This window comes from Talpa europaea (assembly GCF_964194135.1).
Source record: "Talpa europaea genome assembly, chromosome: 2".
NCBI classification, from domain to species: Eukaryota; Metazoa; Chordata; class Mammalia; order Eulipotyphla; family Talpidae; genus Talpa; species Talpa europaea.
In genome coordinates, this window is record NC_140068.1 from 129,913,315 (window position 1) to 129,938,860 (window position 25,546).

The 25,546-nt window shown below is 49.1% G+C and overlaps 1 protein-coding gene and 2 pseudogenes across 3 annotated transcripts in view; all 3 read left to right on the plus strand.

Annotated features, from left to right (window-relative positions):
* The window catches only part of LOC311188332 (class I histocompatibility antigen, Gogo-OKO alpha chain-like), a 700,214-nt pseudogene that overhangs the window by 314,168 nt on the left and 360,500 nt on the right, over positions 1-25,546 (plus strand). The window lies entirely within an intron of this gene.
* On the plus strand, positions 6,732-8,521 carry LOC311167672 (HLA class I histocompatibility antigen, A alpha chain-like; annotated as a pseudogene). Its single transcript has 3 exons — positions 6,732-6,973; positions 7,548-7,823; positions 8,505-8,521. The product of its transcript is annotated as an HLA class I histocompatibility antigen, A alpha chain-like (transcript).
* Positions 14,886-25,546, plus strand: part of LOC311167673 (HLA class I histocompatibility antigen, A alpha chain-like) — a gene marked incomplete at its 5' end in the record, with an annotated part of 30,032 nt that continues 19,371 nt past the window's right edge. The window contains one exon of the mRNA XM_084228732.1: positions 14,886-14,964. Within this exon, the coding sequence (XP_084084858.1) occupies positions 14,886-14,964 (79 nt within the window). The remainder of the gene's footprint in view (positions 14,965-25,546) is intronic.

Sequence of the window (25,546 nt, forward strand, 5' to 3'; positions counted from 1 at the left end):
AATATAATCCTTGGTTTCCTGCTACTGGTACTTTTGATATAGAAACTAGAGAACAAATAAGAAATAAGGTGACATGGTCTTATAAATGGAAGAAGAAATGCTTCAAGTTTTTCCTGTTAATTATTTGGGGAGGAGGCCAGGTTTCTCCCTGCCAGAGTTTTGCCATTTATTCTTTTTAAGAAAAATAAAAAAGGTATTTCTAAATAATAGTATTCAAAGTTCATTCACAATTGTTAAAGTGATAGAAAATGGTTAAATATGACTATATGAGACTATATGACTATAATATGACTAAAAGGCTTCTATTAAAATAGGATAAACCCACTGTGGCAGAGAGGTGGGGCCTGCCCCTGGTCTCAACAAATAGCTGCCTGGACTTTTTCTCTGGTGTTGGGATCACTGGCAGGTCTCCACTGCCTTCCTGCTGTGGGGGACTGGACTTTCCTTTCGTCCATCTTAAAAAACTATTTGGTTCATTCTACAAAAAAAACTTCTATTTCCCTGTGTTTTTCTGATTTTATAGTCTAGATTGTCTAAGGTAAAAACTGCTGAGTTACTTTGGACTTGCTAGCAAGCTATACAGAATGCTTATTGGTTGAATAAGAGCTTTTAAATTTACTTTTTGGACCTGTAAAAGGTTAAGCTTCTTGTTAAAACTAATATACCTGGTAAAATATAAAGTGATAATACAGCTAAATTCTAAACCTCAGATTTTGATAAAAGCCTAAAAATGGACAAACTGTAAAAATTTACCTATTCTCCTGCCCTCAGATAATAGTGTTCTTTTTTGTCTTAAAAATATGCTTGCTCTCGGACCTCCCCGGTGGCGCAGCGGTTGAGCTCTGGGTTGCGAAGCTGCCCGCAGACTCTGCGGTGCTGGTTCGATGCCCGGCTGCTCCCCGGCCACCGGAGGAGGGTCCCACATGGCGTGCAGACCTCTCCTGCCACCCGCTGCTCCCTGCAGCAGTTCACTTCAGTCCTTCTGCCTGCTCTGCTCCCTGCTCTGGCTCTGGTGAATTCTCTCACCCTCCCGCACTTCTGACTGTACCCAGTGCTTGTATAAATAAATAAATCTTTAAAAAAAATTTTTTTTTCTTATCTAAAAAAGTTAGTAAAAACTGCTGTGACTGTTGTGGTCTCGAGCTCAAGGTCTGTGGTAATAATTAAGATTAGACACTTATTCTATGTAAAGTTTTTAGCTTTTAACTCATTAAAAACCTTCTTAATATAAAAGTGTATAGAAAAAACTTGGTGAAGGAGAATTTTTTTTAAGATTTATTTATTTATTTATACAAGCACTGGGTACAGTCAGAAGCGTGGGAGGGTGAGAGAATTCACCAGAGCCAGAGCGGGGTGCAAAACAGGCAGACCAACGAAGTACACTGCTGAGGGGAGCAACGGGCAGCAGGAGGGGTCTAAGCACCATGTGGGACCATCGTCCAGCGGCCGGGAATCGAACCGGCGCTGCAGAGGCTGCGGGCAGCTTCACAACCCAGTGCTCAACCGCTTTGCCACCGGGGAGGCCCGGTAAAGGAGAATATTAAACATAAATAAAAAGCTAAGGCATCTGAAAAACTAGGTTGTTTGAGATGTTTTATAAAGGTTCTTTTACTATTTTAAAGAAAATTTTTTTCCTATTTTTTTTTCTGGCCTTAAAATACTAATGTAAATTCTCTGTGCACAGTTTCTTTAAAGCCAGACTCACTCTTAAAAATACAAGTTTAAAATATGGTTGATCTAAAAGAGTTGTTATAAAACTAAAATTAAATCATTAACAGGTTTCTCAGTGTCTTCACAAATATTGATAAAATAACTATCTCTTAAAATATATACACCTGGCCAAAATTTCAAATGTATATCAAGAGATCTCTGTGTCTGTTTGTGTCTGTCTTTGTGTTTTGTTTTGTTTTGTTTTTTACCTCTGGAGGACTAACTATAAACGGCGCCTATATAAATTATAGAAACAAATCTTGAGATCGAGATCAAAAAATTTTTTGATAAACAAGAACTAGTTCAAAGTTTATGATATAATTCAAAGCATATATGCCTTAAAGTTATGTTAAGTATTAATAATTTACTTTGTTTAAATGTGTTTATTTCAAAAGAAACTTCTGGTATAAAAGGTACTTTTGTCTTTCCTGCTGTAAGTGAAAAATGTACATAGTATCTATATGTTGCTTTGATTTTTTTTTTGGTTTTTATTAATTTGCCTAATACTTGTTTAATTATTAGCCAGCCTAGAAAAAACTTGGTATGTGCCATTGTTTTATTAACAGCCGTGCAAAATGGAATTCCAGTCATAACACAAACTAAAGCTACAACTAAACTTTCAGGTTTACTTTTTGCTCCTATTTGTGAAAGCTGAAAATTTTAATGTCATATTACCTTTTGTGTTCACGTTTAAGTCATCCAGTCCAAAGAGATGACATTATTACAATGTATGATAATGCCTGACTGCTAACAAAAGATGTGACAATCCTAAATCGATGTAAAGTGAAATGTGTGTTCACAAAGAAAAACATGTATTAAAAATAGATATTTTAATAGTCCTAAAAGTAAAGTAATGAGTGTTAAAGCAAATGTTGAAGATCTAAAAAAGAAATTAAAAAAAAAGAGTTAAAAGTAACAAAGTTAAGGAAAGTGTTAAAGATATGAGAAAGGAATTTTAGGAAAAGAAATTTTGTGTACTCAAATTATTTGTATTATTTTAGTGTTTTGGGAACACATCAGCTGAAATAATTTTTGGTTAATAGTAACTGAATTGTAGTCTAATGGGTTGTTTCAAAACATGTACTTATAAACTGGCATTGGGTATAATCTTGGCTCTTGTCTGGGTTAATGATGTTGGGTACATGATGTCTTTTTTTTTTTTTTAAAGATTTATTTATTTATTTTATATAAGAACCGGGGTACAGACTAAATGTGTGGGAGGTGAGAGGATTCACCAGAGAGAGAGCGGGGAACAGAACAGGCAGACTAACGAACTACACTGCTGAGGGGAGCAGCGGGCACGACAGGAGAGGTCTGCCGCCCTTGTGGGACCTTCACCAGCTGGCCAGGATTGAACCGTCGCTGCAGAGGCTGCGGACAGCTTCACAGTGCGGCGCTCAACCGGCTGCGCCACCAGGGGAGGCCCCATAAAAGTCTTTTAGTGTTTGAAGAATTACTAAGGTTTTTGAGACAAAAATTAAAGGTTATGATTTGACGTCAATATTATACTTAGGGCCGAAACTTTCGCAGAGATTAAATATGGTTGTTGTTGCTGTTTTCTAATATTTATGACAAAGCTTTCCAAAAATCTAAATTGAAGTAAAATTTGTTAGCCTGTCATTTGATTGATTAAAGGAAATTTTGTGGAACCTTAGTAGAGCTTCAGAGACACTCCACAAATTTTCTTCCTTTCCTCCTGGGAAAGGCACTAGATAAAGTTGTCCTTTATGGTATACTTAATAAAGTTACGCTAAAAGGGAAGCATTGTCACTTGGGAAAATGGTAAAACTCTGATATGTACAAAAATGTTAACCTTGGTTTTCTAAAACAAAATCTTTCAGTACCTCATATGTATGTAAATTGTCAATCGTTATTGTTGCCTTGCAATATTATATACTTCAATGGTTTGATGTCTGCAGAAATTGTTTCTACAAAAAATATGAAGAAAAGGCCTCAATTGCTTCAAATTGATATACCTTTTGATTTTTACTGTTTTAGCTAACTTGTATTTACATTTTGTGTAGCTTTAAGTAAAATTCTTCCAGGGAGTTGACCTAGAGCTGAACCAATAAGTGGAAAAACTACTGCTTTGTTTGTAGGGTTTCAGAGACCTCCAAAAATAATAAAAAAGCTTGCCTCCATTGACAGGACTGGACAACAAGAAAAAACCCTGGTGGGTCTGGTGAGACCAACTTTGTTTTTAAAGTCTATATGGACTGGATTTTAGGAGTTCACTCTGATCCTATGTGGGGTATTGTAACAAAGCCAGCAAAAATTGCTGTTTGGTTATTCTGCCTGTGATTTTATGCAAAAATAGGTAAATTGGTCTAAAAGTAAATTTAGTTCACAAGTATTTTATGTACTGTTAGATAAAATTGGGATCACAGTAGAAAAATTCTCCTTCTTACTGGTATTCCTTCCAACCCTCACAGCCAAGCCATTGTTGAACGCTCTCACCATAAGTTAAAAACACTGCTTTCCTCTTTAACTATAAACAGAAAAGGGGGACATGGAGGACGGCATGGATGGATACGAGAAACCCTGTTATCAGCTCTTTTTACTTTAAATTTTCTGAATTTACCACAGGGGGGGCCCATAACGTGCAGCAGTAAACATTTTGCTACTCAACCAGCACGTAGCATGCAAGAACCAGTATGTGTAAAAACCCCAGGAACAAATGTGTGGGAAGCGGGGGTCATGATTTTAAAGGGAAAAGGCTATGCTTCTGTCATTCTAGATGGATCCTCCGAAACAATATGGACACCTCTTAGGCTCATCCGGCCTGGGATCCTGGCCCTCCAAGAGACTGCCCCAGACTCTAGAGAAATCACCATGGGAGATGCTGTCTCCTCAGCCACTTCCGTGGGAGACACAGAAGCCATTAATCCAGATCATGGCCCGTCTTCTGTTAAAAAGAAAAAGAAGGCCACCAGTAGTCCTGTTGCGCCCATTACATGGGGCAGTGTCAAGGCACTCAGCTACCACGGTGAATGGTGAATGAGTTCTCCGCAAACAGGGAGCTCCAATAACCCGGGAAAATATGTTCCTTGCTATGGTGGCAGTCATCACTTGTGCCTCTGCCGTAGGTGCCAACTAAACACATGTATATTGGGCATGTATTCCACATCCCCCATTGTTACAGGTGGTAGAAAGGGGGCACATTGGGCCTGTCGTTTTCGCCAACGACACTCGACATATGCCTGGGCCATGGTCAAAAGAGGAATCTTCTCGTCCTGATGAGGAGGAGTGTAATTTTAATTTTACCTTGGGATATGAACACCTTCCCCTGTGTGTTGGTGTACACCTTGCACACCCATTGCCCCACAGACCTGGGTTAATATTGCTCCCCCTATTAAAATCAATGATCAATCAGGCTCGCAGGTTCATACGCTTATGGATATGTATGTTGCTCTTTCTTTTAATTTTACTGAAGTGAACACAATGTCCAAGGCACGCGGTAATAAGCTGGTTTGTCGGCAAATTTCATATAAGAATTATACATATTCCCCTACTTTTTGGAATCAGTGCCGTGGATTAAAAGGAAAATTGTTAAAATCAGGGAACTGTACTTTTGTTGATTGGGGACCTCATGGGAAGTTTTTGACTCTGGTGAATCCTCTCATCCCAAGCATGTCTGGCCTGCACCCCAGCTCTTGTACGCATAATAAATAAATCGTTAGAAAAATGCTTTGTTAGCATACATTGGTTATTAATATTCTAAAGTAAAGAAGTAATAACATCTTTTTGAAAGGTTTTATTCTAGAAAAGTAAATATTTAAAGCTATAGCCCACATAAAAAAATTATACGTGGGATCCGTAATAATTTGTGAGACTGTAGAGACATCCTGAAAGAAAAATGTTTGAGAATCACTGACCCAATTCCTGGGCCTGGATTCAGGGAGGCAACAGTGTGACAAAGGTCTTGGTGCAGGAGAGGAGGGTCTCGGGGTGTGGCTCTCAAGGTCTCAGTCCCCAGAGCACTGTCTGGGGCTGGAAGGTGACTGTTGGGGCTTCCTCATCTCTCCAGTTTCACTTCGCACAGCCTGGGCGGGTCCTCCTGCCTGGATACTGGTGACTCACCCCAGGGCTCACTCCCCATTGCCTGGAGGTCTCCAGAGCAGCCAATCAGCAGCCCCGCGGCTCCCGTTCCAAAGCCCCCACCCGCCCGCCGGGACTCCGTCTCCCCAGCCCGGGTGGAGGCGCGTCCTGGGGGATGGGGGGCGCAGCCCTCCTGCTCCTGCTCGCGGGGGCCGCGGCCCCGAGGGAGACCCGGGCGGGTGAGTGCGGGTCGGGAGGGGGCAGGGCGCTACCAGAGGCGGGGGCGTGGGAAGGGCGCGACCTCGCCGCCGCCCTAGTTGTCCCCCCACGTCGGCCCGCCCCGTCCTGGCCCCTTTCCGTCCCCCCGAGACCCCAGCCTCCTCTGGCCCCCCGAGTCCCGGCCATTTTCGTCCCGCAGCCGCTTTTCACTCTCGCTCGTCTTTCACCCACTTTCTGTCTCGTGGGCGCCCCCTGGGAATCGAGCCCCCGAAGGGGAGAAGAATAGCCCGGGTCTCCCCTCCCGCCCCCAGGTCCCCACTCCCTGAGGCTTTTCCACACCGCGATGTCCCGGCCCGGCCTCGGGGAGCCGCGCTTCATGGCCGTGGGCTACGTGGACGACACGCAGCACTTACGGTTCTACAGCGACTCCCCGGGCCAGAGGGCGGAGCCGCGGGCGCCCTGGGCGGGGCAGGTGGAGCAGGTGGAGCAGGAGGAGTGGGAGGAGGAGATGCGGATCCTAAGGGAGCGCGCACTGTGGTACCGAGCGCGACTGGACGCCCTGCGCGGCCTCTACAACCAGAGCGAGACCGGTGAGCCGGCGCGGGTCCGGGCCGGGTCAGCACCCCCATCCCCACGGACGGGGGTCGCTCAGGGTCTCCCCCTCCAGGCTTCTCTGCAACCTGCCCGGGAACAGCCCGCGGTACTTTTACTCCATTTCATTCTGGACAGGGTCTCACACCCTCCAGAGGATGTCTGGCTTCGACATGGGGCCCGACCAGCGCCTCCTCCGTGCATACAGACAGTTCGCCTACGACAGCGCTGATTACCTGGCCCTGAACTGGGACCTGCGCTCCTGGACCGCGGCGGACACGGCCGCTCAGATCACCCCGGCGCGAGTGGGAGGCCCAGGGTGAGGCAGAGAAATTCAGGAACTATGAGAAGGGCAAGTGCTTGAGGTGGCTGCGCACATTCCTGGAGCACGGGAAGGAGACTCTGCAGCACACGGGTAAGAGGGGCCTGGAGGCCTCCCGGTCCCCCCCTGCCTGGAGTCACTGCGGGAAATGAGTCCTCTCTCTAGTCCCGAGAGGGGGGCTCCCCTGGGGTTCATGTTCTGCACTAGAGAGACTCCCAGAGACTCCGGCTTCTCCTGAAGGACAGTGAAGGGATCCCGTCTCTCCTGAGAAAGACAGACAGTCCCTGACACCACACGTCACTGGGTCCTTTTGACCAGGGGCCTGTTTGAGAACCACGAGTTTCTCTCTCAGGCTTGTTTCTGGTCTGAGAACATTTTCAGTTATGTGATTCCTGCTTTTCTGTGTCATTCACCTTCCACCCAGGTCAGGAATAAAAAGTCTGTGTTCCCCTCCCTCTGTTTCATCCTACCCTGGGTTTTCATCCTGATCCTAGGACTGTCAAGGTATAGGAGAATCGCACAGATTCCCCCAGATTAGCCTGTTTTTTACATTTTGTGCTTCTTCCTGCCACACCAGTTGTCTTGTCCGTTGTGAGGATGGTCTCATGAAGATTCTTCAGTGTCCATGGAGGAAACACAAAGTAGGTTTTTTGATTTACCACCTCAGATCCCCCAAAGACACGCATGACCCACCACCCCACCTCTGAGCATGAGGTCACCCTGAGGTGCTGGGCCCTGGACTTCTACCCTGCGGACATTACCCAGACCTGGCAGCGAGATGGGGATGACCTGACCCAGGAGATGGAGCTGGTGGAGACCAGGCCTGGGGGAGACGGAACCTTCCAGAAGTGGGCGGCTGTGGAGGTACCTTCTGGAGAGGAGCAGAGATACACGTGTCATGTGCAGCATGAGGGGCTGCTGGAGCCCCAAGTCCTGAGATGGGGTGAGGAGGAGGATGTGGGCACTGAGGCTGTTCTCAGGGCCATCAGGAGCCCTTCTGGAGCCCTTCAGAGGGTCCGGATAAGGTCTGGGGCTCAGGGTATGATCTTCCCTTCCCTTCCAGTGCCCCCTCCTCAGTCCGTCATCCCTACTTCGGGCATCACTGCTGGCCTGGTTCTCCTTGGAGTTGTGCTCACTGGAGCTGCGGTGGCTGTAGCTGTGATGTGGAGGAAGAAGAACTCAGGTATGGAAGGGAGTGGGGGATCTTGTCCACTGAGGGCTTTCACGTCCCAGGGAGAACTTGCCCTGCCTGGTTAATGGGAAGTACCATCCACACACACATGTGTTGCCCAGAGGGCATTTGGTCCAGTCCCCGCTCACCTCCTTTCTTCATTTTTCCCAGTCCTGACCTGGGTCTTTACTCACAGTTCTGGAAACTTCCCTGTTCTGCAGGATTAAAAGATTCCTTTAGGTCTTCTGACCTGACTGCTCCCTGGTCTCATATGATGTTTCTTCCCACAGGAGGACAAGGAGGAAGCTACACTCAGGCTGCAGGTAAGTGTGGATCAGAGGTTTGATCCCTGAGCCCCTGGGGACAGTGTAAATGGACTCCATGGCGGAGTCACCCTCATCACTCCCTCCTGTGGTCTCATCTCTGACCAGGTTCTGTTTTGTTCTCAACCAGGCGGCGACAGTGCCTAGGGCTCTGATGTGTCTCTCAGCCCCTAAGGATCTTTTACAATGAACCTGATGAGGCTACTGTTGTGCACACCTTGGACAGCAGGGTGATGGTGTCACTATTGTTCTTAACTGTGATATTGAGCATTAGTTCATATTTTTACTTTTCTATGACTACAGTTGCTGTCTCTATGGAAGTTTTGTACATTTTTATAGAGGAAGTGCTATTTATTTATTACACTATTTTGTCCTTATTAAAATTGGGTTATATCTTTCTGATCATTGAGCTTTAGGCATTATTTGTAGATACAATCCTTTCTCAGATTTGTGATTTGCAAATGTTTCCTTCCATACTGTGACCTGAACTCCTTTACTAATGGGAAAACAAACACTATTGCCCAGACAGGAGCATGGAGATATATGTGTGTGTGTGTGTGTGTGTGTGAGTGTGTGTGTTTGTGTGTGTATTTTTTTTAGAAGAGAAAAGATAAATTGCTAACTGGTTTTGAGCAGATACTGGCCGACTGGGGTGTTGGGGGTGCAGGGGAATGACTTATGCGTATCCTTGCGTGTTATTAAATGTCCTTGTATGAGCATGAAATATGCTTTCTAAAGTAAATTACACTTCATTCCTCAACTTATAAAACTCTTCACACATCATGACCAAATCATGTGTTAAGACCAGACTGACACGTGGGTTACAAGTGATGAACCCGCACGTCGTATTTGCAGAGTCATGGTTTCCCTTTGGGTTCACTCTGGTGTTGTCCGTTCTCGGGGTATTGGACAAACGTATAACGACCTGTGTCCATCATGAGAATATCATGCAGAGTATTTTCACTGCCCTAATGTCTTCTATGCTCCAAGAAACTAATGGAATCACATCAGACTAAAAAGCTTCTAATTAGTGAAGGAAACTATCGTTAAAATGAAAAGACAATATCAAATCGGAGAAACTATTTGCACATCATCAATCCAACAAGGAGTTAATATCCAAAATCTACGAATAACTCCAAAACAAGAAAACAACTCAAACTAGGGGCAGAGGAGCTAAATAGGTATTTTTCTAAAGAAGACACACATGTGGCCAATAGGTGTGTGGATAAATGTTTGTCATCATGTGCTGTCAGGAAAATGCCAATTAAAACCACAGTGAGTTACCACCTCACACTGTGAGAATGACCCATTGAAGGGTGTGGAGGAAAAGGAACTCTGGCACATGGTGGGTGGGGATGGAGACTGGTCCTGTTAGTGGGCAGAATGAGGGGTTCCCTGGACCCTCAAAACTGCACACTCTACATGGGATCTGCCATCAGCTGCATAAAGACAAAACATACTCTGAAGTGTAAGACCTTCAATAGAACAGAACTTTAATACAACTAGCATAAAATAGAGAATCAGTGTGCAATAGAGAGAGAGAAGAGAAGGAATACAATTAGAATAGTTTCCAAGTGAAGCACCCAAAGCTACCCGTCCCCTCATGGGTAAATGCCCAGCCAAACAGGCTTGGCCCAAAGCAGGCCCACTGAGTCCCGAAGACCTGCCACAAGGCTAAGGCTACTGGTACCAAGGCTACTGGTAGAGACCCATGGGAAAGGACAGGAGGGGCCATGCAAGTCTGAAAGGAAAAGAGCAAAATCAAAATCCACATCAAGATAACAGCTGCCATTCTGAGCCTCCCCATGGGCCTCTCACCCACGTCTTTGTCTATTTCACGTGTCTCTTTCCATGTCCTCAACTCCCTGGCACAAGTCCAAGCCTGAGGAGCAAGCCTGGCTTCTTCTTCACATGTCTCTCTGCTTCATGCTCCTCCTCCAGTCTTCTTTCCTCATCTTACTCCACATCTTCCTCCTCTTCCTTAGCTTCTCATCCCTGCTCAGCTCCACCTTTCCTTGGGTGGGGTGGTAACCTGGAACCTTTCTTTTCTATGGATAGCACATTGGTCCTGCCCCTATGGAAAAAAGAAAATGAAGGTTCCTCAAAATGGACCTGTCCCATGGTCAAGCATCCCATTCCTTGGTATTTATCCAAAGTAGGTAAAAACACTAATTCTGAGGGACCTCCCCATGCCCTCGGCCTCTGCAGTGCTGGTTCATTCCCCAGCTGCCAGCGAGAGTCCCACATGGTGCGACAGACCTCTCCTGTCTCGCCTGCTGCTCCCCTCAGCAGTGTATTTCGTCAGTCTGCCTGTTCTGCTCCCCGCTCTGGCTCTGGTGAATTCTGTCACCCTCTGTGCTTCTTACTGTACCTAGTGCTTGTATAAATAAATAAATAAATCTTTAAAAAAAAAAAACACATTAATACTGAGGAATATGCACCTCCTATGGTCACTGCAGCACTGTCTACCATAACCAAGCTATGGACACAACGTAAGTGCTGAACGACAGATGAGGGGATAAAGAACACAAGCTATATACACAATGGAAAACTAGTTGGCTGTGAAAAAGATGAAATATTGGATTTGCAACAACATGGATAGATGTGGATGGGATTATGCTAAGTGAAATAAGTCTGAAGTGAGAAAGTTAAATACTGGATGATTTCATACATATTTGGAATATAAGGAAACAAAGCACGGGAAGACTAAACCAAAACATAAACTAAACCAAAACATACGCTCTATATATGACTGCAGAATTGAAGCTATGGGCTGGGGTAAGAGTAGGAAACAAAGTAGGAAGAGGGCCCAGTGGACTATGGTGAAGAACTATGGGTGCCCCTAGGGTGAGTGTGATGTGGTAACAAACATCTGAAGAGGTGTGACCCTTGTCTCTGGACACTTTCGGTGTGTAAACCAATGCTAATCTCAATTGAGTAATATAGCGAGGGGAAAAAGAAAAAAAAAGTAAATTATCTCTTAGATCAGTCACTGACCTCAGGACTTTGCCTTCGCCTCCTCACTATCATGCAGGGTGAGGGGCTGGTTTCCCATAAGATCAGAGGCAGGAGGTTCAGGGACTCCTGGGGCAGCTCAGACACTGCTGAGTAGAGACACTGCAGAGAGGGCAGTGCTGAGGGGAACCAGAGACAGAGGGTCAGAGTAACCCCCAGTGCTGAGTGAGGATCTGGTTCCCAAGGAGAGGGGAGTGCGTGCGTGTGCCCCCTTCCAGTGTGTGTGTGTGTGTGTGTGTGTGTGTGTGTGTAACAGGAGAGACAGGATACACAACATAAGATAAGATACACAACAATTAACATCCAGCCCCAGAATAAATTAATTCAAATCGCACACAGAGTAAAGAGCGTCAGAACAACACCTCAATAAATACAGTTCCATGGAGAAGCAGCCTCTGAGCAGGACTGAAAAAGCATTGGACCTGAAGAGGAGGAGGAGGTTTAGAAATATCTCATGGTTGGCTTGAGGTGTAAAGAGCTGGGCAGGACCCCTCCCCTTACCCTGGCCCCTCCCCCAAACCCCAATGTTCATCTCCTTTGGAGTCACCAGTATATGTACATTTATGTACACGTGTAATCCCAGCTGCTTCTTAATTTCCCACCTGTCTGGGGCATGTAGGTGGTTCCCATAGCTTGGCTACTGTAAATAGTGCTGCAGTGGTGATAGGAGTGCAGGTCCCGTCACAGGAAAGTATTTATCCTCTGTGAGGAGATGCTCACTGTAGAATTGCTGGGTCCAAAGGCAGAACCACATTCACCCTTTTAAGAAACCCCAGTACTGTTTCCAGAAGGGCTGGCTCGGTCTTTATCCAAAAACAACGCAGGACTGTCCCCTTTTTTTGTACATCCTTGCCAGTACTTGTTGTTTTGGTCCTCTGGATATGGGCCATTCTCACAGGTGTGAAGGTTTAAGCCAGGGCATCATAAAGGCACAAAATGTGGGCAAAAAGAAATCCTGTAACACTCAGGCCAACACAAGGCTGTCTCTCACCGTGAAAGAAAATAATGATGAAGAAATTCAGGTGAATGACCTGAGTTTTAACATTATCAATGGTCCACTGCATTCTCAGGATGTCCTCCTGAAAGCATCCCCATCACCTAGTCCCAGCCTCTCTGCCTCAACCCCCACCCCCACTGCAGTCCTCCAGGGTCTCACTTATAGGGACTGAGATACACTTCGGAGCACAGGGACTGTGGCTGCCTGGGGGAGAACACAACAAAACTTGGTCAGAGATGAGACCACGGGAGGAACTGATGAGAGTGACTGCCCAATGGGCTCCATCTACACTGTCCCCAGGGGCTCAGGGATCAAACCCCTGATCCACACTTACCTGCAGCCTGAGTGTAGCTTCCTTCTTGTCCTCCTGTGGAAAGAAGCATCATGTGAGACCAGGAAGGAGTCAGGTCAGAAGGCTAAAAGAATCTTCTATTCCTGCACTACAGGGAAGTTTCCAGAACTGTGAGTAAAGTCCCAGGTCAGGACTGGGAAAAATGAAGAAAGGAGATGAAGGGGGACTGGACTAAATGCCCTCTGGGCAACACCCGTGTGTGGATGGTACTTCCCATTAACCAGGCAGGGCAAGTTCTCCCTGGGACATGAAAGACCTCAGTGGACAAGATCCCCCACTCCCTTCCCTACCTGAGCACTTCTACCCCTCACACATGAAGCCACCTTGTGTGCAGTGAGCACATTTACAAAGAAAACAGAGCGGGAAATGAGGACCATGGCAAGGATGGAGAACTGAGGAGGTGGCACTGGAAGGGAAGGGAAGGTCAGACCCTGAACCTGAGGCCTCAGTCTGACTCTCTGAAGGTCTCCAGAAGGGCTTCTGATGCCCCTGAGACAGCCGTGTGCCCACGTCCCCCTCCTTACCCCATCTCAGAACTCAGGGTGCTATCAGCCCCTCATGCTGCACATGGCACGTGTATCTCTGTTCCTCTCCAGAAGGTACCACTACAGCTGCCCACTTCTGGAAGGTTCCGTCTCCCCCAGGCCTGGTCTCTACCAGCTCTGTCTCCTGGGTCAGGTCCTCCCCACCTCGCTGCCAGGTCAGGGTGATGTCTGTAGGGTAGAAGCCCAGGGCTCAGCACCTCAGGGTGACCTCATGCTCAGAGATGGGGTGATGGGTCACATATGGCGATTGGGGGCCTGAGTGGGAAGAACCGGAAATTTCATGCCATGTGTTTCCTCCATGGACACTGAAGCAGCCTCATGTGACCATCCTCCAGTGGACAGCACAGTATGCTTGGAGGGAGGAAGCACAAACCCCAGAAACCAGCCTGGTCTGGGAGGTGGGATAGCAGGTGAGAGCCCAGGGTGGGATGCAGGTCTCTGAGCATTTTGTTGCTGACCTGGGTGGAGGGTGATGACACAGACAGGCAGGAGTGAGATCTCCAAAAATGCTCTCTCACCAAAAAACAAGATCTCGAGAGAGAAACTCATTGTTCCTACAATGGCTGCTGGTCAAAAAGATCCAGCGAAGGGTGACTTCAGGGATGGTCTCCCCTCTTTCTCAGGAGAATTTCTATTCTTAAACTGTCCTTCAGAAAAAGTAGAACCCCCTGGACCAGTCTCCATCCCAGAGCTGGAAAACGAGGCCGACAGCTCCCTCTCTGGCCAGAAGGGGGCGCTTCCTCACCATGATGCCATTTCCCTGCGGGGTGCGCGCCTCAGGGGGATCAAAGGCCCCGCAGCCCCTCTTCAGCCCCGCCCTTCCGTCACCCCGTGGTCTCCCGCCCGCACCCGATCTCCCGCCCTGAATAATCCTGAACTTAAATAAAACCTAAGGGTGCTTTTTCCCTCCATGGTTTCTCTCCGCTCCCGCGAGTAACGTGGCTCCGGGGGCTCCGCTCGCCGGGACCGCGCCGCCGGCCGCTGCCGCGCGCAGACCCCTCCTGAGGCCCTCGCCGCGCGGGCGGGAGCCTCTCCCCGCTCCGCCTCTGCCGCGGACAGTGAAGTTTGAAGAGGGGGGAAGAGGGAATCGTGGAAACGAAGAAGAGGATCCACCCGGAGCCGAGGAACCGGGCCCGGCCGCTTGTCCTGGACAACTGCAAAGCACCGGACGGAACATTGAGGGCCTGACAGGTGAATGTGTGGACTTAGAGTTCCTCAGTTTGATAAGTGCAGGCGGGATTTCAGTCTCAAATCTCCCCAAACTCCCTAAATTGAAAAGGCTTGAGCTCAGTGACAATAGAATCTGGCGTTCTGGACATGTTAGCAGAAAAACCTCCAGATCTCAGACATCTTAACTTAAGTGGAAATAAACTGAAGGACACCAGCACCTCGGAGCCGTTGAAAAGGCTGGCGGGTCTGAAGCGCCTGGGCCTGTGTGACTGTGGGTCGCTGACCCGAATGACCCCCAGAGGGCGTGTCCACGCTTCCGCCTCGGCTGGCCTGTCTGGGCGGCTGTGACCCGAGGGGAGAAGCCCCGGCCCAGATGCTGCGGCGCGTGGTGTGAGGAGGAGGAGGGGGACGGAGAAGGGGGAGATGCCCAGGATGGGAAGACGGGATGGTGAGGAGCAAGAGTGTGAGGAGGACAAGGACGAGGATGTAGAAGGGGACGAAGACGAAGTCAGTGGGAGGAAGGAGATTTTGGGCAGGATGGAGAAGCTGATGAAGATGAAGATGACGAGATGAGGATGAGGATGAGGATGAGGAGGCGGAAGAGAGCTGAGAAGGAGAAAAAAGGAAGCGGGAAACAGATGATGAAGGAGAAGATGATTAAAACCCAAATAAACTTTTTAAAAAAGAGCGAACTGTTCAGTATTGGTTGGACTGCGCAGAAGGATTTGGTAGATCTTTTTTTTTTTAAAGGCGGCTGTGACACAAACCCCAGGGCACCCCCCACCCAGAGAGCCAAGGAACAGTTCCTGCGACATTCCGCCCTCCGTTGAGTCCCTCTTGGAAGGACTGGGGACTTCACCCCAACAAAACTGTAAGCGTGTTAGGTTGTCGTGTGAGACTTGCTGCAGCGGGGACAGCCGTGGTGGGTGAATCCCCATCTGTGACCACCGGTTATGCCCAAGTTGGAACAGCGTTTTTACTTTCTGTACAACGAAGAAGCTTTGTAAGTAAAATCTTAACATTTTGGGTCTGTTTTTTCATGCTTTCCTTTTTCAATGAAATTTTTTACATTAGGACATTTTATGTGACAACTGACAAAAAAAAGTATTTTTAAGAATTCAAGTGAAATAAACACATTACTCTTTGGTTAAAAAACAAACAAACAAAAAAACAAAAACAAAAAAAAACTAAAGGGTGAAAGTCCCGCGGGCTCCTCCCTGGTCAAGGGGCCTGGCAGGGGCCACGGCCTCGGGGGTCACGGGGCCCCGAGACTCGGGGCAGGGGGTGGGGCGGGAGCGGTGACCCGCCCTGGCCCGCGCGGCTCCCCGGCCCGGCTCTGGCTGCGGCGGCCGCGCGGGGCCTCCGGGAGCGCTTGGAGCCTCCGCGCCGAGTGTCTGCGGAGCCGCGTCTCCTCGCCCGACCCTCCCGCCCCGCCCGCCCGCCCAGGGGCCCGCGGCTCCGCGCTCTGGCCCGGGGAGTCGCTGTCGAACCCCGAACTGCGGGTCGTCCACGTAGCCCCCCGCGATGCACCGGGGCTCCCCGAGGCCGGGCGGGACATCACCATTGCTAACACCCTCAGAGAGGGGGAGCCTGGGGGCGGGGAGGGGTGAAGCTGGGTGGACCCTCCTCCCAGGGCAGGTCCTGAGTCCCGGGGAGATGGGGCAGGGGAGAAAGTGTCCAGGAGGGAGGGAGCTCCAGAGACTGAACATGGGCAGCGGGTCCAGAAGGGGCAAGACTCGGGACAAAAGGAGGAGGCAGGTGGGGGGACAGAAAGGGACCAGGACTGAGGGGGCCACGGGGGTGACAGAGGGGCCTAAGGCAGCAGCTTCCTCTGCAGAAGCCTTTTCCCTCCACCCTGCACTCACCAGCCCAGGTGTCTGTCTGGGCCAGAGCCCTGGAGAGAAGCAGCAGGAGGAGGTTGGGGGCCCCATGCCCAGCACTGCTGGGGTCTGGGGAGCTTCTGACCCTAGGCTGGTGGGTGGAGACTTACCTGGGCAGGCAGTGATGCTGACTGGTTCTCTGGGAACCTCCAGGCACTGGGGACTGAGAACTGGGGAGGAGTCACAAGTGTCCAGGGCCCAGCACAGGTGGTGGAGACAGAAGGGAGGCTAAGGGGGCAGTGGGGTGTCCCCAACAGTAACCTTCCTGCCCTAGACACAGCCCTGGGGCCTGGAACTATGAGAACCAGACTAGGGCCCTGGGGCTTTGCTCTGGCCCCTCCTCTCCTCACCCAAAGCTTCCTCACCCTGTCTCCATGACCCAGGCACTGGGTCTGCGATTCTCAGTCTTCCTTCCCGGATCTGTGTCCAGTCTTACAAATTAGGGAGGACGCCAAGTATAATCTTGTTTAGGAGGTATCGCTCCCCATACTTACCACACTGGGAATAAAGCTGAGTTTGATCATGTAGCTGTTTATTTAGAATAATAGTAATAATCCAATGCATGTTAATAGAAAGTGTTCTTAAGAAAAATAACTTATTTCTGAAAATAATCAGGGCAATGAGAAGAGTGGATCTTTCACGTGTTTTATGTTTGCAGATGTCTTCTTGTCTGTCTCGTTGTTTATCTTGTCTGTCTCATTAGAAGACAGTAGGAATTTCATGCTTCCTTCTGCATTTAACTGTGGTTCTGGTTGAAGTCTATGAAAAAATTATTTTTCACTACAAATACAAAAAGTAAAAGTAGTACTGGAAGTTGGCAAGTGATAGGACACAATTTTCATGATTCTGTTTTTTTCTGAGCACTTATATTTGGTCAAGGTGAAGTTACTCTCAGTTATCAATTGCCAGTTGATTTTCTTTTTTTTTTTTTTAAAGATTTATTTATTTATTTACACAAGAACTGGGTACAGTCAGAGAGCTGAAAGGTGAGAGAATTCACCAGGGCCAGAGTGGGGAGCAGAACAGGCAGAACAAGGAAATACACTGCTGAGGAGAGCACTGGGCAGCAAGAGAGGTCTGCTTGCCATGTGGGACCCTCACCAGTGGCCAGGATCACAGCCCAACCCTCAACTGCTGTGCCACCAGGGGAGGCCCTTGTCAGTTGATTTTCTCAAAGGAGCACACACTCAAGTTCAGGACAATGTCTGCTAATTAACCAAATCAAATAGCCACAGATTTTGTCATTCATTCCTTCATGTGAAGATGGTATTGCCTACAAAAAAAAGAAAAATAGTCTAATTCATCTCATGCAAATATGTTTCTTGGCACATAATAGCTGGGAACGCAGCAGGAGTGTTGTGTGTGCACTTGCATGTCATCGCATCAGGTGCTGTAAAATGTGGATTTGAGGATGATAGAATAATGAAGATAATTTTTAATGCTTCAACCAAGACACTTTGAAATGAAACTGGCTTGGAGTTGTGTTTCTGAGGTAAGTACTTGTGAAGAATAACTGCAGTTAGTAATATAAGATCCATTTTTAGTAAGTTTTACCTCAGCAGATGGCAAAATAGTGAAAAAGTCAGTGGTATGTATCTAAGTGACATTTTGAAAATAGTTTTGACCTCGTGGCTCCTGTGACAGGCTCTGGGTAACTTCAAGGATTCCACAACCACACTTTGAGAAATGCTTTTCTCAGTGAACCGGAAGCATCTCCCTAGTGTTCTCTGCCTTTGCCTCCTCTTCACTTCCCAGCATCCCTCTCCCTGGCTGGCTCCTGCCTCCCCAAGCTGCCTCCCCTGCAGACACAATGGGGAGCAGAGAGAGGACCCTGGAGACATAGAGCTTGCTCTGTCATGAGAGATGGACACTGAGTAAAGGTGACAAAGACACGTGTAAACCCGACCTGAGCCAAAGGCAGGGAGGAAGGAGCATGTTTATTATGAAAGTAGAGCAGTAGGAGTGCTTCTATTATTTTAAATAATATCAAAAGATATAAAAAAATATAAAAACAGGGCCTCCCTGGTGGCATAAGGTTTAAGCCTGAATGCTATCACTGCTTAGATCTGAGTTTGATCCCTGGCCAGGGAGCAACCCTCATGGGGCAGCAGACCTCTCCTGTCTCACCCACCCCTCCCCTCAGCAGTGGATTTCAGTGGATCGGCCTATTCCGCTCCCTACTCTGTGTCTGGTGAATCCTCTCACCCTCTGCCCCTCTGGCCTATACCCCAGTTCTTGTATGCATAAATAAATAAAAAATTAATCTTAAAAACAAACAAACAAAAAATTACATGCAGCATCAAGTACAAGATCCATCTCAGACTCTGCAAACAGCAGAGGCTGGGGAACAGTAGTTGGTGCAGGTAAAACAAGACACAATGGGGGATTCAGTCAGCTGGAGTCAGGCTTTGTCATCAAATGAGTTTGATGCCAAACTACAGAGGGTCAGTCCACCATCCAGCTGCCAGGCCAGAAAGTCTGGGCTGGTCTGCAGCCGAGCCAGTAGTCAGGCACCACCTGGGAGACTCACGGGATAGCTTAAACTAGCCCTTTGTTTAATTTTTCTATATCCATATATCTAAGTGATATATTTGTCTTTCTCCTTTGGGCTTATTTCAATTAGCTCCATCCATGTTGCCCCAGATGGCATGAGTTTATGTTTCTTGATGAGTAGTATCCTATTATCTATGTACCATCCCTTCTACAGTTCGGCTACTGTAAAAAGTGCTGCAGTGATCAGGGGGGTGCAGGTTTCCTTTGAAGTAGTGTAAGATCTTCTGCGGGTGTGCTGGCACCTGCCGCCCTAAAGGGAGCCAGAGTCTCCTAGAACACCTGCTTACTCTGCACAGGGGGGTCCAGGAGGTTAGAAGTTCTGCAAACAGAACTTTTTTTTTTTTTAATTTTATTTATACAAGCACTGGGTACAGTCAGAAGCACGGGAGGGTGAGAAAATTCACCAGAGCCAGAGCAGGGAGCAGAACAGGCAGAAGGACCGAAGTACATTGCTGAGGGGACCAGTGGGCAGCAGGAGAGGACTGTCGCGCCATGTGGGACCCTCACCTGTGGCCAGGGATTGAACCAGCGCTGCAGAGGCTGCGGGCAGTAGAGGCTGCAAGCAGCTTCGCAGCCCAACACTCAACCACTGCACCACCAGTGGAGGCCACCAAGGTGGTTGTTTCCAGAGCCTGAAGTCTCTTGCAACTGTGCACACGGTCGAGGACCACAGTGATGAGTCCCCTACTGGGCACTATCCTTCAATCGCCTCCAGCCTGTAGGCCCCTATCGTATGGGGTCTGTATTGCTTCAGCCTTTAGTTTTGGCTTTGGGGCTTTTTGGCAGCCCTCCTGTCTTAGAGCCCAGGCAGGTAGGTGCCACTGCGGCCTATCCTGGCATCCCATCCTCATGCCCCGTGACTACCCTTTTCAGTTGGGATCCCAGCTGGTGTCAGAGACACGAAGGGTTAAAAGCTCTTTGTGAGTTGCTAGACAACACCAACAACAAACAGCTCTTTCAGACATGAGGCCTGGAGCCTTTGGTGCTCCTTTCAGGTGTTGTCAGACACTGACTGGAGGCCCAGTCAATGACAGAGTTCTTCATCCTCTCTTTCCCCTGCAGAGGTTGGCTACTGGATGCTGCTTTTCTTCTTTTAGCTTCTGGTTCTCCTTTCTTCAGAGGCCAGGAAAAGAGTCTTCCCCTTCTTTCTTTGGAGGTTGGAACAGAGCCCCTCAGCTCCCTCTAACCCTGGCTTATATCACTCTTCAGGGTGTCCCAACATCAAGTCTGATTGGACCATTTTTCTTTTTTTGTGCAGAAGAACTGGGGTATTGGCCAGAGGTGCAGAGTGAGCAGAACGGGCAGACTGACTGAAACACACTGCTGAGGGGAGCAGCTGGCAAGGCAGGAGAGGTCTGCTGCGCCCTGTGGGTCAGATCCCAGCCAGGGATCAAACTCAGACATCAGCTGTAATGGTGCCGAGACTTAACCCCTAGTCCACCAGGGAAGCCCTGCACCATTTTTCATCCTTGACTGACTGGGCCACTTAGTACCAATCAGCCCATAGCTTGCACCTGATTGGTCCTGCCCATAACTCAGGAAGCTTGCAGAAAAAGGCAGCTCTGAGGAGCAACTGCCTCAAGGGACTTGTGGTGGAGCAGCAGAGTGGAGACCACCGCTGCTGCTGGCTCCCGCCACCGAGGCACCTCCCAGATCTGCGCCACAGATGGGGGGGACAGGCACTGACCTCTCTTCCTGAGGCAGGCACTGTGGGACTTTGCCACCTGCCCAGACCCCTTCCTTTCACCACAACAGAACTGCTTTCTACTGCTCTCTGAAGTGAAGGATGCTGAGGCTCAGCCCTGTTCATTGAAGCGCGACCCAGAGCCAAGTCTGGAACCAGGATGTCTCCACGTCTCCTCGTCTCTCCCCTACTGGCTCATGCCTCCAGCAGGGAGGTGACCTGCAGTCCCGAGGAACCCACCACTTCATGTCAGAGCCTAGGGCACAGGTGGTCACAGACCTGGCAGGACTGCAGGGTCATCAGTGCCCCCCAGTCCTGAGTTGGAGCTACCTCTGTTCTGGCCTAAGGACCTCCCTCCCAGAGGCCTCCAAGCCCGTCCAAGCTGGCGCAGGACTTACCAGCTCCTTCAGCTCTGCCAGCTTCTCCCGCAGCTGGCCAAGTTTCGTGGCCAGCTCGCTGTTGGTGTGCTGCTCTGTTTGGAGTGAGCCAGTCACCTCCATGTTCTGATGTACCTGGATAGACAGAAGAAACAATGAGACACCACCCAATGCAGCTGGAGACCCAGAGCTCGGTGTCCCCTCCCACATCATGACGAGGTCATCCCCTAGCCCAGGGCACCCCAGGCACCTTACCTTCTTGCCAAGTGCTCTCTGGCCTCCGAATCCTGATCACTTCCTGCACCCACCCTCTGCCCGGGACTCCCACGTCACCCGCTCTCCACGTGGATGAACACAGCCCACCTCTACAGATCAGTCTCAAAGGCCACCCTCTCCAGCCTCCAGACCTTTCAGAGCCAACTGCTCCCTCAGTTGCCACATCCCACCTTGCCGCCTAGCAAAGGGTCTGCTGCCAAGGGTCCATGGGAGATGGGTAAGTGTCCAGTTGATTTTTAAAAGACAAGGTGGCAGAATGTCCCATTTACTCATCTCTGGTTAACCTCAGGTACTTTGCAGTTCTGCTACAAAACTCACCTTAATCCTTGCACCTGTAACAAAAGCCCCCTTTCTCCTAAGCCTGCATTTCCCACTCCCAAGCTAAAATGAATTCATCACTTTGAAAAATCAACCACTATGTGCACTGTTGGTCTTTGGGGGACATGCCCAGAGGGCAAGCCCTGTGTGTGTGTGTGTGGGGGGGGGGGGTTATTGACACTCTCCCAGTAGGACGGGCCCCTGAGCATTCACCCTGAAGGGTTGGAAGGCCCAAATCTCACACTCCTGCTCTGGAAGCTCTTCCCAAAATATCTGTTACCCTTCACAGTGTATTTTATCTTGTCTAAGATGATAAAGATGTGTGGGAAGGAAAACAACAATCAACCAAGCAGGTGAAATAGCAGACATGGACATAATGAGGGTTAATGATGGCAACATAAAATCAGCCATAGGCCAAGTACCCCAACCAGACAAGCCTCGGGCATGCACGCTGGGAGAGGGCAAGCCAGAGAGGGGGTCTCGGCACAGCCTCACCTTCCTCTTGTCCAATGGGGGCAGTGCTACCCCATTGGAGCGGTTAAGGTCGGACACAGCACCTGCAGAATATCCTGAATCTACAGGAAGTGAAAAGGGAAAAACAAGGGCAAGGGGAGGAAGAGAAAAGTGACTTAGAGAAGACAAGAAGGCCAGAGAAGGAAAGAGAGAGCAGCTCTGGATGATGGATGCTGGAGACATGGGTGACGGATCCATACCACGGCCTGCGCCATCTTTCCAAACGGCCACTCTCCGCCTCGCCTGAGGCAGAAAGCAACGTGAACCAAGAGATGATCAAAGCTACCAAATCAGTCTGGAAGACACTGATCTGGCCCAGCAATATCATTTTTTTTTATAGAGGCATGTTTTATTTATTTATTTATTTGTTTGTTTGTTTTGTTTATACAAGCACTGGGTACAGTCAGAAGCGCGGGAGGGTGAGAGAATTCACCAGAGCCAGAGCGGGGAGCAGAGCAGGCAGAAGGACCGAAGTACACTGCTGAGGGGAGCAGCGGGCAGCAGGAGAGGTCTGTGCACCATGTGGGACCCTCCTCTGGTGACCGGGGAACAGCCGGGGATCAAACCGGCGCCTCAGAGGCAGCGGGCAGCTTCGCAACCCAGAGCTCAACTGCTGTGCCACCGGGGAGGCCCCCCAGAAGTATCCTTTTCCAGGTGAGGAAACTGAGACCTGGGAAGAATGTGATTTTCCCTGTGATCACCCAGCAAGCAGGTGGCAAAGACAGACTCCACTTTAGTGGTTGCCTAAACCCAAGCACCCGGGGCTCATCTGTGCCGCCCTAAAGGGAGAGGGTGATCTCAATGCCTGGCTTCCCCTTGAGGCTGGGGATGAGGGAAATTGCCAGAGCAAGAAGTCCATAGCGATGCCCTGTACTGAAGGCTCACTGCGCACAAGGACCCGCACGAAGGGATGAACGCACAATCATCTCATGGATGCTGCCTAGATTTAAGTAGAGCTGTAGCACCCTGACTCACAGGTGGACAAAGAGCTTAAACAGTGTCGCCCCAAATCAGATCCCCAGCAGAGCTACGGAGAGGCCGCACTCAGACCCAGGGTTCTTACCCACTTCTTTCATGCTCTCCACCTCTCACTGAGCTGCCCCTGGAGCACCCCTCTCCCAGCCTGGCTGAGCAAGACTTACATCTTCAGATGACTTACAACCACTTCCAGTGGTCTCTTGCAGGAGACCCCAAGATGTTTTTCCTTTGGCAGTCTCTCAACTGCGGAGAGGAAAAAGAGAGTTGAGGCTCACGAGAACGGCAAGCCCCTGTACTCACACCCCACTTTACAAGTTAGATTTGCCATCTGACGTCATGCCACCAACATCTCCACCAGGTGCTGTGAGTAGTCCCCCCGTCCCATCCTCCCAATGACAGAAGAAATGGACTGATAACTTGGTTTAAAGAAAAAATGTTTAGGAATTTTCACTCAGTCTTCAGACTCGCACTTCTGGGATGCCATGACTCAGTAGCTGCCAGCCGGCAGCGCTGCTCAAGCTCCTGCACCAGTGGATGCTGATGGCAGGAGGCAGTTAGGGGACAGCCAGGGGCACAGCCAGGCCCATTTCAGAGCAATCTGTTACAATCTCACATATGTCTGCATACGTGCATTAACACAGAAGGCTTTTTTTTCTCAGGAGACTCAAGCAGAATTGATGCTTCAGTCGCCTGTTTATCCTGTGGCGAGCTGAGCAACCCATGTTGAGACGACTGGGGGAAGATTCCCAACTGGGAAGGTCAGTTTGCTGGGATCTGATCCACAGAGGATAAACAGATCACTCCAAAGAGCACTGATTGGGGGCACTCTGGCCCCAGGGTCATAAGGAATTAGAATGTGAGATGGAGGAGTCAGACAAAAATTGGAAAGTCTCCGTGGAGAAGTAGAAACCCCGCAGAAAACCAAACTAAACAATTCTTCCCAGTGTCTCCCAGAGCAGTTGCCAGCGTTTCTAGTTTACTAGGGAAGCGTAGGCTTTGTAGGGGCTCAGTGTTTAAAAGTGGGGTACAGTACAGAGCAAGCGAGCCTGAACCCTCTCCCAGGGTCGGGTCCCATGGTCTTGGGTCCCCTTCAAGTTGGTAATCTGCAGCCACAAGAGAAACCTGAAAGGGGGTTAGTCCTGGGGGGCTGGGGCAACAAATCAAGCACCCAGCTCTTGATGTGACATAAGGATGGTTCCCAGGGATTGTGAGGGAACTACATCCCACCCCTTGCCCCTCCACGCACATTCGCCGCTCCTCTTTGTCCTGGGCCAGCCCGTTTATGAGAACCCCTTCTCTAGGTGCTGCTCCCTCGTCACTGCTCTCTGGTCTGGCAGAGAGCCAAGGGGGTGGCTCAGGCCTGGTTATGAGGGTCTTCTGCAGGGATGCGATAACGTGGGTGGAGAAGGAGTTGGTTAAAGGTGGTAGGAGACATTTCCTGAATGTGAGCCTGTGTGAAATTCAGGAGGCAAGGAGCAAAAAGAAAAAAAAAAGTAAAGTCATCATTAGTATTGGCCCCAAGAGTGGGAGGAGCCATGACACTATAGGATTTTGAAACCATGTCAGCGGGGAATTGGAGCCCCCAATTTCCCTTTCCATGTCTTCACCAGAGTGAACATTTGACCTTTGTCTGGAAGGTACACTGTACATGACAGATAAGGGCACCTCCCATATTCTTTGTAGGAATTCTTACAGTAATCTAAGGTTTGATGGTAAAAGAAGCAAGGAGTTCATAGGGTTGGTAATCAAGGAAAGAGTTAGGGTGAGAGTGATAGGTGCTGTGCATCCGGCCTGTGGGCACTCCACGGTACCCACCAAGTGGGTAGTCTCCATGGATCCTGAGACAAAGGTCTCCCTAACTTTGTATTTCCACACACAGGACACTGGGCTCAGGGAGATTTTGACAAGAAATGCGCATCCTAGTAGGACCCAGGTTACAACATGCATACTGTTTGTCTTCTGAGAGAGATGACCCGAGAGAGATGGTACCAGGAGGGGTCTCCCAGAAGTGTTATCGCTGCAGGCTTGGTGAGAATGACTGTGTGTGACCAGTCCATGGAGGCTGCTGTGGCTTTGGCTGAAGCAATTTGAGCAGGACTTGGTCTCCCGGATGCAGTGGTGGGGAAGGTCAGCTGAGGAGGTCGAGATTCAAGGCAGGACTGGGTAAGTGCAGGTCTTCATGTTCCCGGAGCAGTTGCAGAGCTCTCAGGAGAGTTTAGTCAGGTGACCCTTGATTAGCCCATTGGCGCGCTCCACCTTCCCTGAGGATTGCGGGTGGTGGGGAATGTGAAGCTTCCAGGTGATACCCAGAGCTGTGGAGACCTGCTGAGTAATCTTTGAGATAAAAGCTGGACCATTGTCAGATAGGACAGATGTGGGGAGGCCAACGCATGGGATAATGTGGTTAAGAAGGGCCTCGGTTACCCCCTGAGCCGTTTCTCTAGCTGCGGGGAAGGGCTTGACCCAACCTGTTATTGTATCAACCGTTGTGAGCAGATATTTTACTTTTTTGTG